The sequence below is a fragment of the Arvicola amphibius genome, chromosome 7 (genome assembly GCF_903992535.2).
Source record: "Arvicola amphibius chromosome 7, mArvAmp1.2, whole genome shotgun sequence".
NCBI classification, from domain to species: Eukaryota; Metazoa; Chordata; class Mammalia; order Rodentia; family Cricetidae; genus Arvicola; species Arvicola amphibius.
Genome location: NC_052053.1, coordinates 95,335,538 through 95,349,168, shown reverse-complemented (window position 1 = coordinate 95,349,168; position 13,631 = coordinate 95,335,538). Strand labels below are relative to the sequence as shown.

Here is a 13,631-nt window from a genome sequence, read left to right as displayed (position 1 = left end):
CCAGCTGAGCACCAGCGTTCCTGTGTTTCCAGACTACAGATGCCTCACCTTCCTCCTGCCGTTTTCAGGCTGTGAGAAACTAAATCATTGCACTCTGCGGCCTGAATAAACCCTGCCTTCCTTAATTTAATTTGTTGGGCATTTTATCACAGCAGTGAGAACAGTAACTAAGGTAGCTATTTCCTGGAGCTTACATTCTGATACAAAAAAGAATGCCATCCAATATAAATATATCAGTATAAGCGGAGTCCCAGGGTCACAACTAAAATTCTAGCACTCAGAAAGACTGATGCAGAAGGATCATGAGTTGAAGACCCTATCTCCAAATAAATTATATATATATGTATGTGTATATATATATATATATGTATACACACATATAACATACTCATCAAAAAATGAATGATTACAGTATACCCATATAACTCAGCAATAAAATGAACTACCGTGAAAGATATACAAAAATATGGATAACTCTCAAAAGCACAATAAGCTGGTAACAGCTAAAAGCCTAGCTACTCAGGAAAGTGAGGGAGGAATACCCTAAGTTCAAGGCCAGCCTGGACAGCTTACTGGCAGGGTATATCTATGTGATCAGTGGTAGGACTCACAGGGACCAGACTCTGAATTTATCTAGTATTGAGATGAAGTATGGTCAGTCATTTACATAAAACTCTAGGACATTCGATCTCTAATCCATAGTGACAGAAAGCCATTCGGTGACTGCTGGAGACTGACTTCTTAGAGGCACAAGGGAACCTCTGAAGTTGGTGGAAATCTTTTTCTTTCTTTCTTTCTTTCTTTCTTTCTTTCTTTCTTTCTTTCTTTCTTTCTTTCTTTCTTTCTTTGTGTTTTATTTTATGGCTTTCTGAGACAGGGTTTTCTCTGTATAGCCCTGGCTTTCCTGGAACTAACACTGTAGTCCATACTATCTTCAGACTCAGAGATCAGCCTCCCTCTGCCTCATGAGTGCTGGGATGAAAGGCATGCGCACTGCTGCCCAGCTGGTAGAAATGTTTCATGACTTTTTTTTTCCCCCTCGAGACAGGGTTTCTCTGTGTAACAACCTTAGCTGTCCTGGAACCAGTTCTTGTAGACCAGGCTAGCCTTCTACTCATAGAGATCCACCTGCCTCTGCCTCCTAAGTGATGGGATTAAAGGCATGCAGCACCACTGCCTGGCAAGATTTATTTTATATGTATAAATGCTTTACTTACATGTATATCTATATGCTATATGCATGTTTGCATGTTTGGTGCCCTAACAGTCAAAGAGGGAGCTGGATTCCCTGGAACTGGAATTAGATATCTGTGTTCTATGTGGGTGCTGGGAATCAAACCCAGGTCCTCCGCAAGAACAAGTGCCCTTAGCCACCAAGCATCTCTCAAACACAATGTTTCATGTCTTGATTGTAGTGGTCATAGATATATACATCTGTCAACTCATAAAACTACACATTTTAATGAAGTTGGATTCAGTTCTTTGTTGAGTTTTGTTTTGTAGACAAGCTCTCATTTCCTAAATTCCCAATCCTCCTACCTCTACCTGCCAAGGCAGAACTCCTGAAGTTCAATACCAGCTCAGTACACAGACCATGTTCCAGGTCAGCGAGGGCTACAGGGCGAGACCCATCTAGAAATAAATACACAAACAGCACACACGGCCAATTTTCTGTAGTAAAGGAATTTAAAAAAAAAGAATCAAGAACAACCCAGAACGAAACATAACCTAAAATCTCTTGTATTTGGTTATACCAACTGTTTTCCCTAACAATGGGAGATTTCAAGTCTTAATTCACAACCAGGAAAGGAAGCAAGCAGGGAAGGTGGAAAGTTGTTTGCTTGTCTGCCTGCCTGCTAAATAATCCAGATGTAAATAGAGTTTACTGAAACACAGGCAGAGGAGGGGCACAATAGTGACCTACTAATTAAATTAAAACCATGGTCACCAGGACCAGAAAGGCTGTGCAAAAAGAAATATAGAATCCTCAAATAACCTCTACTCGGGACAACCAAGAACTGGGCATTCCAAGCGATGCTGGCCTCTATCACCCCTGCGAGGCTCACTCACCACTGTGAGTTTCCACTGTAAGAACGCTTTGGAGTCATGTAGGGATGTAGCTCAGTGACAGAGCATTTGCCTGCCATGCATAAAGCTCCGGGTTTGATCCTCAGTACTACAGGACAGAAAAAGTTTGCACAGAGATGATCCCAACCACTAAGATGCACAGTCAGTAAGAACTTCCATTTCAAGGCAGTGTACTGACGTCTGTCGGAGCTTTGAAAGAAAAGATTACAAAAGGATACAGAACAGGTTAGCCATGTGGATGACATAGTCACCAGCTAGCACAACTTGAACTAGAAAGTGGAAAACTTTCTAAAGTATTCTTTGACTACTAAGCTGCTCAGGACTGTGTTGTCACTTAATTTGAACTTGTGTCTGAAAGGACCAAACCTGGTTAGCTCTTTTAACCAGAAATGATCCAGTATCAGGGAAAATGAGGGTTCCAGGGGCTACCAGAAAATCAAACCATCCTCCAAAGATGTCCAGCCAGTGGTCGGGTTCTTACCTATAAGTAGTATACTCTCTGCCTTAAAATTCCAACCACTGCCACTGTGACCCACAAATCAATCAAATGAACTTCTTGACTGATGGCCAGAAAGGGTGGCACACACTTTTGATCCTAGCACTCGGGCGGCAGAGCCAGGTGGATCTCTGTGAGTTAAAGACCAGCCTGGTCTACAAATCAAGTTCCAGGCCGGCCAGTGTTAAAAACCTGTCTTAAAAAAAAAAAAAAAAAAAAAAAAAAAAAAAAAGGACAAGGAGCTGGTGAGACAGCTCAGTGTAGAAAATCCATACGCTGCCAAGCCTGATGACCTAAATTCAACCCCCAGCCCTCATGTTAAAAGCAGAGAATGGACTTGTGCAAATTATCCTCTGACCTCCACACTCAGACAGTGACACACATGCCTACCACACGTCATGCACACAGACATGTACATAATAAAGTTTTTTTTTAACTTTATTTATTAAGCATACAATGTACTGCTGGCAAGGAGGTTGTGAGCCACCACGTGGTTGCTGGGAATTAAACTCAGGACCTCTGGAAGAGCAGCCAGTGCTCTTACCCTCTGAGCCATCTCTCCAGCCCTAAAGTTTTTAATTTTTTAAAAAGGCAAAATTTAGAGCTGGGAATATAGCTCACTTAGTAGATTGCTTGATGGAGCCTTGGGTATGGTCTCCAACACTGCATACATCAGTGGAGATGCAAACCTGCTTATCCCAATTCTAAGGCAGAGCATGAGGATCATAAGTTCAAGGTCATCCTCAGCTACCAACTGAGTTCAATACCAGCAGGACTACACAAAATTCCACCTAGGAGGGGAGGAAGGAAGAGGTACAACAGACACAAATTCCAAGGAAGCATCACCCATTCCTGCCTCAGAAAGTCCTTCTGTGTCCTTTCCCAGAGACCTTTCTAAGTGTTCTTGCCTGGAACATTCTACACCCTTGAGTCCCTTCCCTTCCCTTCCTCATGGTCTCCCCACCACTAGATCCCTCTAATTTCTCATTACCAATCAGTTGTGCTCAATCCTTGAGCTGCTCCTAGGTGCTCCTTCCAAAGCAGGCCAGGGGCCCCGCACAGTCCAGCCACCAGATCTACACAGCCTCAGGAAAGCCCCAGAAGTGGCCCAGCCAGCAGACACATCCCCAGAGAAAAGGCAAAGTCAGTTTATGAAGAAACCTGCCTTCTATAGTAATCCTGGCTCAAAAGAAAAGCACTTGCCCAATTTAAAAAGATCACTTCAAAACTGACAGACAAGGAAGAGGGGGTGGAGGGTGGGAAGAACACACAAAGTGGAGGTAAATTAGAACAGTTAAAGACAGATTCCTTAAAAAGCTGACCCACTGTGATTTTTGATTGTGTTGGTCAAATTTTAAACAGCCTTGTACTAAACAAAATAATCTAGGCTAAAAACCAGGAGTCAGTCACACCAGAAGGAGCCCAAAACTGAGGACATTCCCAAGACCCTGAGCAGAGTGAAGGCACACACACGTCTTTCACCTTTCTGTCTGTCCGGGTCATCTCCAATGCTGTGTTTCCCAGGGATCCGTTTAAGGCAGTTCAGCCCACCACCATCACTAAACAAAGGGGCTTTTACTCTCTATGAGTAAAGACGGGGGACACTACCATTCATGCAATTATAGCTTATTATTTTGACAGTGGCAAAGAGGAGTTTTTGTGTTTTATTTTCTTGGCATTGCACCTAAGAAACTAATGGCAAAATGCATCTATGTTCTGACCAGAATTTGCCAATGTACCAAAGTCAGTTCTTACTTTCTGTCTGACCATTAAAAATAAGAACGGGAAAAAAAGTTCAACAATGTAGAAAATCAGGATTCCTCTGGCTAATGACCTACTGCCCAAAATCTAAGTCTTGGGGATTTAAACAAGCCGGCCTCCAGAGAGGGCCCAGAAGGAGCAGAGCCTGAAAAGCTGCCTAGACCAGGAGCCAGAGCACAGGGTGAAGCAGGCCCACAGCACATGACATGAAAACAGAAATGTGGCAGACCTGCCCAGTCAGTTGGGGTAAAGACGTCTGATCCTGTAAGAAAACATCCTCTGCTGTTTTCCATTTTTGAGGCCTACTAAGATGAGATCTCTTTTGGCCAATTAAAAAAAAAAGAAAAAGAAAAAGACAAGTCCCAGTATTTTGAGCAGCGCTATTCTGGGACCGTAAACAAGTGGGGCAGCCAAGCAGTGTGCTGGGTCTTCTTAAAGGACCAGTCTCGGAGAGGTAGGCCACGGCCAGGCAAAGCGAAGGGCTGAAGACTCAGCTTGGTTCCCAGTAGCCTACGGATGTTTCTAACTCAAGGAGGGCCTGGCACACCCAGACGCCATTAGCCTCTCTTTCCCCCATGAGCCGCAGGGTCTCCTCAGAAAACAAATCCCCAGGCCCTCTGAGTCTTAGTCAGTGGCCAGTCAGCATGAAGGTGAGAGAGCTCTAGGCAGCATGCTGCTTTGTTCTCCTGGAGAGGACAGGCTCCAAAACTACAGTTCAAGACCATAGGCTACATAAGACTCTGTTTTTTTAATTTTTATTTATTTCTGTGTAAGACTGCATGAATGGACACAGAGCACATGTGGCAATCAGAGGGAAAGTATTCCAAGGCTGTTCTCTCCTGGTGACAAGCACCTTTGCCTACTGAACCACCTCCCTAGCCTGTCTAAAAAAATGAAGTCAACACTAATAATGTGTTAGCCATTGCAAATGATACTGTATAGGAGGACATAAAACATGAACTAGCTGGTGCTGGAGAGACGGCTTAGGGGTTAAGAGCACTGGCTGCTCTTCAGAGGTCCTCCCAGCACCACATGGTGGCTCACAACCATCTGTAAGTGGGACCTGACGCTCCCTTCTGGCATAAAGGTGTACATGCAGAGAGAGCACTTGGTCAGATAAACAAGCATACACTAGCTAAATTCATAGACTACATTTGTTATCACAACTTTTTTTTTCCCAACACAGGGTATCTCCAGGGAGCTGAATTCATCTCAATACATTTCTTTCTATCTTCCTCATCCCTTGCTAAGAATCAGGGACTATTTTGTGGTGTCGAACACCTTGAATCCCAACCCTCAGAAGGTGGAGGCAGGCAGAGCTCTACAGGGCGAGTTCCAGGACAGCAGGGGCTATATAGAGAAACGGTCTCAAAAAAGAAAGAAACAGCCGGGCGGTGGTGGCGCACGCCTTTAATCCCAGCACTCGGGAGGCAGAGGCAGGCGGATCTCTGTGAGTTCGAGGCCAGCCTGGTCTACAAGTGCTAGGTCCAGGACAGGCTCTAAAAAAGCTACAGAGAAACCCTGTCTTGAAAAACCAAAAAAAAAAAAAAAAAAAAAAAAAGAAAGAAAGAAACAGGCCACCAGGTACACAGTGAGACCCTGCCACACACTCTAAGAGGGGGCTGGAGAGGTGACTCAGAGGTTAAGGGCATATACCATTCCCGCAGAGAACCAGTGATTGCTTCCCAGCAGCCACATCAGGTGGTTCACAACTGTCCATTCTCTCCAACACCCTCTTCTGGCCTTCCCTGGCACCTGCACACATGTGGCACACATGAACTCAAGACAAGCATATACACACACAAATAAAAATAATTTTTAATTAAAAAAATAAAGATGCCTTTCTGGGGAGCTCTAGGCATTTAATAGTTGCTAGGAAAGGGAAGATATTTTCTTCACGGTGTAGCCACTGGTAAGCTGCCCGTGCTCCTTTAAGTACCCCTAAATAAAGATACTGGTTCACAAAAAAAAAAAAAAAAAAAAACAGGCTATTTGAAAGTGATGATACTGAGTTTTTTTTAAAATACTTTAAGAGAACAAGATAGAAACTGATGGGCAGACAGATTAACTGGACTGTGCTGGGAATGGAGCTCTGTTGGTCAAGTGCTGGCCAAGTATGATGAAGCAAACCCTAGGTTCAATCCCCAGCACCACATAAACCATGCGTGTTGGTACAATCTGCAATCCCAGCAAGAAGGAGGTGGTATCAAACTAGGCAGTGGTGGCGCACATCTTTTAATCTCAGCACTCGAGAAGCAGAGACAGGTGGATCTCTGAGTTCAAGGCCAGCCTGGTCTACAGAGCTAGTTGCAGGACAGCTAGAAAACCCTATTTCAAAAAGCAAACAAATAAACAAACAAAAACAAGGTGGTGTCAAAAGGGATCATAGCTCCAGATCAAGCCAGGTTTGCTGGCATTAAATAACAGGATATCCAGGGCCTGTGAAACCCTGCCTCAATAGAGGGGGGAAAATTAAGGTCATCCTCTATTGCAAAGAGTTTGAGGATAACGTCTTTTAAAAGTCTCTAAAAAGAGGAGGAAGAGGAGGAGATGAAGATGATACAGGTGTGGGGCAGCAACCCTAGTGCTGGCATATGTTATGGCTAAAGGTGGAAGCAGAGGGAGGAGTATCCCAAGGGCTTTCAGGCCAGGCAGTCTAGCTTCAACAGCGAGCTCTCTGTCTCCGAGAACTGCTGAAGCTCGGCCTCTAGCTTCAGCAGGCAAAAAGACATATCCACCCTCACCCTCACACAAAGGGTGGGGGAAATGTTAGTTTAAAATGACCATGGACCTAATTTTAAATAGAGCACAGTTTTTCATTCATGAAAGAAAATTACTGGTTCCTCAAAAATCTTCCTCTCCCTTTAGAAAAGTGTCAATAGCATGAACTGGGACTTTCAGAGGCTGACATCATACCAGAACAAGCAAGAGCCACCCAAACCCAACTGCTCCACTTATAAAATATTCAGTCCACAATGTTGCCCAATTAGAGCATAATCCATAATGAAGACATTACTGCTGACAAGGGAGGCAGAATGGGATCTGGGTCATTCTTCCATAACTCTGTTAGTTCCTCTCAAACCAATAAAGGGAAGACTGTATTAGCCAAGTATCCAGCAACAGCGCGAGAGTGAAAGCCAATAGGAATCATGACGTAATTCATTTCCATCAGCTTATCCACATAGGAAAAAGGCAGAGGTAAAACATACTTAGTGGACAATTGGGAAGTCTCGCTAATGGTGACTTATATTGGTTTTCTTCCCACTGGGGACTGAGTCATCACCACAGGTACCAAGTCAGTGGGCCACAAATACCACAGGGATACTGCAACAACAAACAGGTACTGGACATGAGGTTCCAGGCCCTGTGATAAGTCTTTTCCATCCCTATTCTCTGAATCCTCAACAGTTCTATGAAGCTGAGACAGTGGAGCTGGAATAACTCGCTGTGGCTGCACAGCCCATGAGCACTAGCTAGCATGTGAATGTCAACACCGAAAGGGCCTGCCTCAATCAAGATGGCTTATCCAGTGAGAAGCTTGTTGCCACCAACACTGAGTTCAATCCTAGGGAAACATGTAGAAGGAGAGAATCAACTCTTAAAAATTATCCTGACAGAGTTCGAGACCAGCCTGGTCTACAGAGCTAGTTCCAGGACAGGCTCCAAAGCCACAGAGAAACCCTGTCTCGAAAAACAAAAAAAAAAAAACAAAAAAAAAAAAAAAAAAATTATCCTGACAGCTGGGCAGTGGTGGCACACACCTTTAATCCCAGCACTCGGGACGCAGGGGCAGGAGGATCTCTGTGAGTTTGGAGCCAGCCTGGTCTACAGAGTGAGTTCCAGGACAGACTCCAAAGCAACAGAGAAACCCTATCTCGATTAAAAACAAACAGGGCTGGAGAGATGGCTCAGTGGTTAAGAGCACTGACTGCTCTTCCAAACGTCCTGAGTTCAATTCCCAGCAACCACATGGCTCACAACCATCTGTAATGAAGTCTGGTGCCCTCTTCTGGCCTGCAGACACACACACAGAATAAATATTTAACAAAAAAGCCAACTCAAATAAGTAAATAAATAACATTTCCCTAGCAGGGCAGGGCAGCACAGGCCTTTAATCCCAGCACTTGGGAGGCAGAAGCAGGTAGATCTTTGTCTACTAACTGGGGATTCTAGGACAGCCAGGACTACGTAAAGAGACCTTGTCTCCAAAAGATAAAAACCAAAAAAAAAAAACAAAAAAACATTATCTAATCCTGATGGTCACAGGCTATCACCACCTCCCTCCCAGCTTAAGGGATGTGCCCTTTGAACTTACTGTTTTACACCTCCTATCCCTTGCAATCCTCCCACCACGTGGGGAACAACCAAAGACTCTCTAGGCATTCTGGAAGACCTCACTCTCACTGGCTTCTATACATGAGAAGTCACCATATTCCTCTGAAACTACTTTGTATGCTCATGTGTAGTAGAGGTTTGTGCACATGTGTTACTGGAGGACCAAAGAGGGCACTGGATCCCTGGGACTGGAATTACAGGAAGCTGAACGATTCCTAACAGAAGTGCTGGAAGCTGAACTTCGGTCATCTGCAAGAAAAATCCACTGCTCTAAACCAACAACCAGTCCTGCCCCACCCAAACTTAATCCTCGGGGTTTTTATATGCTGATGTTCTAGAGGTGGACCCTACAAGTAACTGAGATAAGGTCATAAAGCTGGAGCCCTGTGATGGGAGAGGTGATTTATCAAATAGTGACACTTGAGCAGGCCCCTAACATCCCCTCCCTGCCACACCACAATAAAGCCTCCAGATGCTCAGATACTCCGGGACTTCCCAGCCTCCAGTCCTGTGAGCAAAAGGAACTTTTATTCCTGGTAAATAAGTTACCCAGATTCAGGTAGTTTACTATAGCAACAGACAACGGACTAAGAAGCTTGTATAAGAAAACCAAGAGGCCACTGAAAGAATATTGTCTTTGTAAAAAAAAAAAAATTCCCTTTCTGGGCAGTGGTGGCACACACTTCTAATCCCTGCATGGGACGCAGAGGCAGACGGATCTCTGTGAGTTCAGGGCCAGCCTGGTAGACAGAGCGAGTTCCAGAACAGCTAGGGCTATTACACAGAGAAACCCTGTGGGGGGGAGGGGAATGACACTTCCCTCAATATTGAGGATACACAGTCCCTTCTCTGTTGCATTGTTCTTGGTTTTCTGAGTGCTCTTCCTGCTACTATAATGACAGTGCTGGTCAGCGACGGGCGCACAGCCTCGCGTCACCTCACAGCCACTGCTGCCACTGTACAGATGAGGAAACCAAGGCTAAGGGGAAGGAAAATGAATTATCCAGCTGGTAAATAACCACATCTCACTCCAGTCTCAGCACCTCAGGAGGCTGAGGCAGGAGGATCCAGGCCAGCCTGGACTACCCAGCAAGACTCTGTCTCAAGAAACCAAAAGGTAAGACAGGCGTGGTGGCTCACACCTACAGTCCCAGCATTTAGGAAGCTGAGGCAGGAGGACTGCTGGGAATTCCAGGCCAGCTGAACTACGGAATGAAAGTCCTCAAAACAAACAACAGCAACAATAAAACTAAATAAAGATGACACCAGGCGATTGGAGGCTTCTGAGGCCTTGGCTTTTCTGCTTCTAAGGAGCACTCCCGGACTGTTTTGCAGAGCAACCTCCCAGAGATCAATACACCAACGGGAGTCCCGTAATGGCAGGGTGCTTACCTGAATCTCTTCGTTTTCATCGACCAGAAGGAAGCTCACAACCCTCTCTGTCATCTTCTTCCTCTTGGTCTCCTCATCCATCTCTTCCCCCTCCAGGGGTTCCTGGACCTTACTGACATGGTACACAGTAACGGGGTGTCTCCGCTTGTTACCTCCAGAATGAGTCCTCTTCTGGCATTCCAGACACAGGTTGATTTTGCAGGTCTGACACCTCACGGCTGCCCTCTGCCTCACACCTGGAGAATGCCCGTTGGGGCCCTTGCAGGGGTCACAGTAAGGGACGTGGCCAGCTTTGAGTCTTATCCGCTCGTGGTTTCGAAGGCGCTCCTGCCTGTGCAGTTCCTCCTCACAGCGGAGACACTGCAAACTGCAACACTCATCACATTCGAAGACGGCTTCGTCAGTCCCACTGCAGGCATAGCTCTCCTGGCACAGCAGGCCCGGATTCAGGCCCTGCTCGGCTGGGGAAGCCTGGGCACTCATACCTTAGACTGTCTAAAAACCACCCCGCCTGGACCGCTCACTACTGTACTCTCCCGGGAATGAAGGAAGACAAAGGCTTGGAGTCTGAAGGTGGCTAGTGCTTCCACAGGGTTCTGAACACTTTTAAGAAACACAACCTGTCCGTCCGGCTAAGAATTTTTGCATATGCACAAATGTCCAAATTTTTAGTGCTCTGCCTCCCAGACTCTTGTTTCAACAGCAATGTCGATTGAGTTTGAAGGTTTCATCCTCTGCAAAGTGCAGAGAAAATTGTGGTCAGAAGGAACTGGGCTGAGTCTTGGACGTGCGGCGAGAGGCTTGCTGGGTTCGCAAAGGTAGCAGGCTCATCGGCTGGGCCTCGGCCACAAAGTCGTAGTGATGAAAGAAGGTGGAGGGAGGAGCTGTCTGGCACACACAAACCTCCTCAAGCCAGTATTTCAAGGGCTCCCTAGAACAGGGGAAGATGATTTCACTCATCTGGAAAAAAAGCAGAAGTGCACCTTAAAATGAACAAACACCTAAATGCCAGGCCGAAACCACTGAGAGAACTCTCATTCTTGCCTATGAAACTTAAGAGTGGCTTATTTCCAGGACTAGAAACTCCATCTCAAAATGACAGCTAAGGATCTTCCTTCTAAAAAACAATCGCCATGCTAGGTATGGCGGTACATCTGTAAACCAAGCACTCAAAAGGCTGAAGCAAGGCTACTGGACTACCTACAAAAATCTTATCTCAAAAAGCCAAAAGCCCGCCTAGAGGCACCTGCACTTGGGAGGTAGAGGCAGGTGAATCTCTGTGAGTTCCAGAGTAAACCATTGTTTATACCACTCCACCGCCACCCAGGCCGCTTAGAGCCGCACCAGTTCAGGACTGTCTAGAGAGACCCTGTCTCGAAACAAACATACATCAACAACCAAACACCTCTGAGCCCAGAGCCTCTACAAGATTTTACAGCTCTGTTGTTGGCAAAATGTTCTGTTTGTTTTATTAAATTCAAAATCACTAAACAAACAGTCCTTGGGAGGCTAGCCCTTTGTACCTGCTCCTTAAGAGAGGAATGGAGAAGGCAGTCTTTTTTTTTGGGGGGGGGGGAGTTCGAGACGTGGTTTCTCTGTCTAACAGTCCTGGCTGTCCTAGCACTTTCTTTGCAGACTAGGCTGGCCTCGAACTCACAGAGATCTGCCTGCCTCTGCCTCTCAAGTGCTAGGATTAAAACCATGTGCTACCACCGCCCAGCCAAGAAGGCAGTCTTTAGAAAGGTAAAAAAAAAAAAAAATGATAACAATAAACTTTAGACCTCCCTCAAAGACCTGAACAAAACCTACTTATCCTTACAAGTGGACTGCTTCGGCTTTGGCCAGGTAAAGGCCTAGCAAGGACTCTAAGTTGGTGACAAAAGTCTCAATTTCACATTTAAACACTGAAACAGCTACTATGCTTCCTTTTGTCCCTTATTTCTCTGTCTAGAGCAAGGGAGCTGGGAGCAACAGGAGGCAGAATTCCTGTACTCTGGTGCACAGTAGAGTCAGGCCCTATAGTGAGTCAGAACAACTCATTTTCTCTTGACACTCAAAAACTTAGTAACTTTAAAGAAAAAAATGTGGGGAGACAGAAAAGGGGTTTGGGTCACTTCTTCATGTAATTACACTAATTTCCCCTAGCTTTGCCTTCTATTCCAAGAGCACAACAAAGTGTAAAGTCCTTTCAGATAGTCACTCCTCCCTTACAGTAATCTATCCATCTGATCTTCAGATAAACAAGGAAGGCAACGGAGTAACCGGGGACCTTATTTACACCCTAACCTCAGACGTGCCCAGCCAGCTCCCCAAAAGGGAAACAAAAATCAAAACTTGTCACTACTGAGAAAAACAGAAAAATCAACCTTCAGGATACCTGATCCCTACACCAGGCCAAGCAAACAATCTGCCCCCTCGCGCTCCCCACCTTGACGCCTCTCTCCAATCCCGGTTCCTCACCCCACCTTGTTCCCGGACACCGCCACCACAACCCGAGGGGTGGCAGCGGAGCCCAAGAACAAAGAATGCCCCCCAAATCTCTCCCACACCCGCACATCCCGGAGCCGAATCCATTGTTTATGCCACCCCACCCCCACCCGAGCCGCACCCGTCCCCCCTTCCTCCCAGGAGCGACCAGAGCCCCGGGACTAGCGCTCGCCCGGGGCTGGGCCGAGCTGCCCCCGCCCTGCCCGTTGTGCCCGTCGTGGCCCGCAGAGCCCACCCGGAGCAGCTTGGCCGAGGCAAGGCGATGTGGGCGACGCGGGTTACCGACAGGACCTAGGCTGCTCTAGGGCCCCGACGGATCCATCCTCAGCAACATCTCCGCCCCCTCCTCCTCCGCTGCCTCCCAGGCTTCCTCCTCTCTTGTTGTCAGTTGGAATCAGCTGATCAGAGTGAACTTCTTCCAGCTCTGACCAACAGGAAGGCATGAGCAGCGCAGCCCAGCGAGGGAGGAGCAGCCGAGGGGCGGAGCACGACGGCTGCGGGGCGGGAAGGGCGCGCGTGGCCTCTTGGGAGGTGTAGTTTTCTAGTTTCGTCCCTCTGTCCCACAGTCCAGAAATACGGGCTCCAGATGACTACAACTCCCAGGTGGCAATGTCGCCCTTGCGAACAGGCGGTGCAGCTAGGTCGACGAGTATTTCGGGACTTGGAGTCTCCGCTGCTACTGTGGGTTTTTTTTTTTTGTTTGTTTGTTTTTGTTTTTGTTTTTTTTTTCAAGTAGCAGCCCGTTGTTTAGTGCAGTGGCCTAAGAAGAAGTTCTGTAAATTCAATAAATAATGTAATGTTTATGTAAGCGAGAAGTGGAACGGTATATTATTAGTGTACATGTTTCCTTCAGAAATGCTTAAAAGTGGGAAAAGACTAGTAAACATTGAGAGGATATTAGTGTACTTGAGGGTATTTTGTTTTTCCTTCAAAGGTATTTAACAAACCCACTGTAATTTTGTTCCTGTCTACTCTTTTTCTGTCTTTTTCCCTATATAGACTTCATAAATTTTAATTTTTAAATTGTGCAAGATAGCTGGGGCACACCTTCCAGTAAACATTAAGATTCCAG

At 46.1% G+C, this 13,631-nt stretch overlaps 1 protein-coding gene across 4 annotated transcripts in view; it reads right to left on the bottom strand.

The window, feature by feature from the left end:
• Window positions 1-13,003, bottom strand: part of Zfyve1 (zinc finger FYVE-type containing 1) — a 60,839-nt gene extending 47,836 nt beyond the window's left edge. The window contains exons 1-2 of one of the 4 annotated variants that reach the window (XM_038336021.1): window positions 12,795-13,003; window positions 10,073-11,032 (exon numbers count right to left, since the gene is read on the bottom strand). In XM_038336021.1, the coding sequence (XP_038191949.1) occupies window positions 10,073-10,555 (483 nt within the window). In that variant the 5' untranslated portion in view covers window positions 10,556-11,032; window positions 12,795-13,003. The remainder of the gene's footprint in view (window positions 1-10,072; window positions 11,033-12,794) is intronic. The other 3 variants (XM_038336020.1, XM_038336022.1, XM_038336024.1) reach the window with 3 other exon arrangements.
• Between the last annotated feature and the right edge of the window lie 628 nt (window positions 13,004-13,631).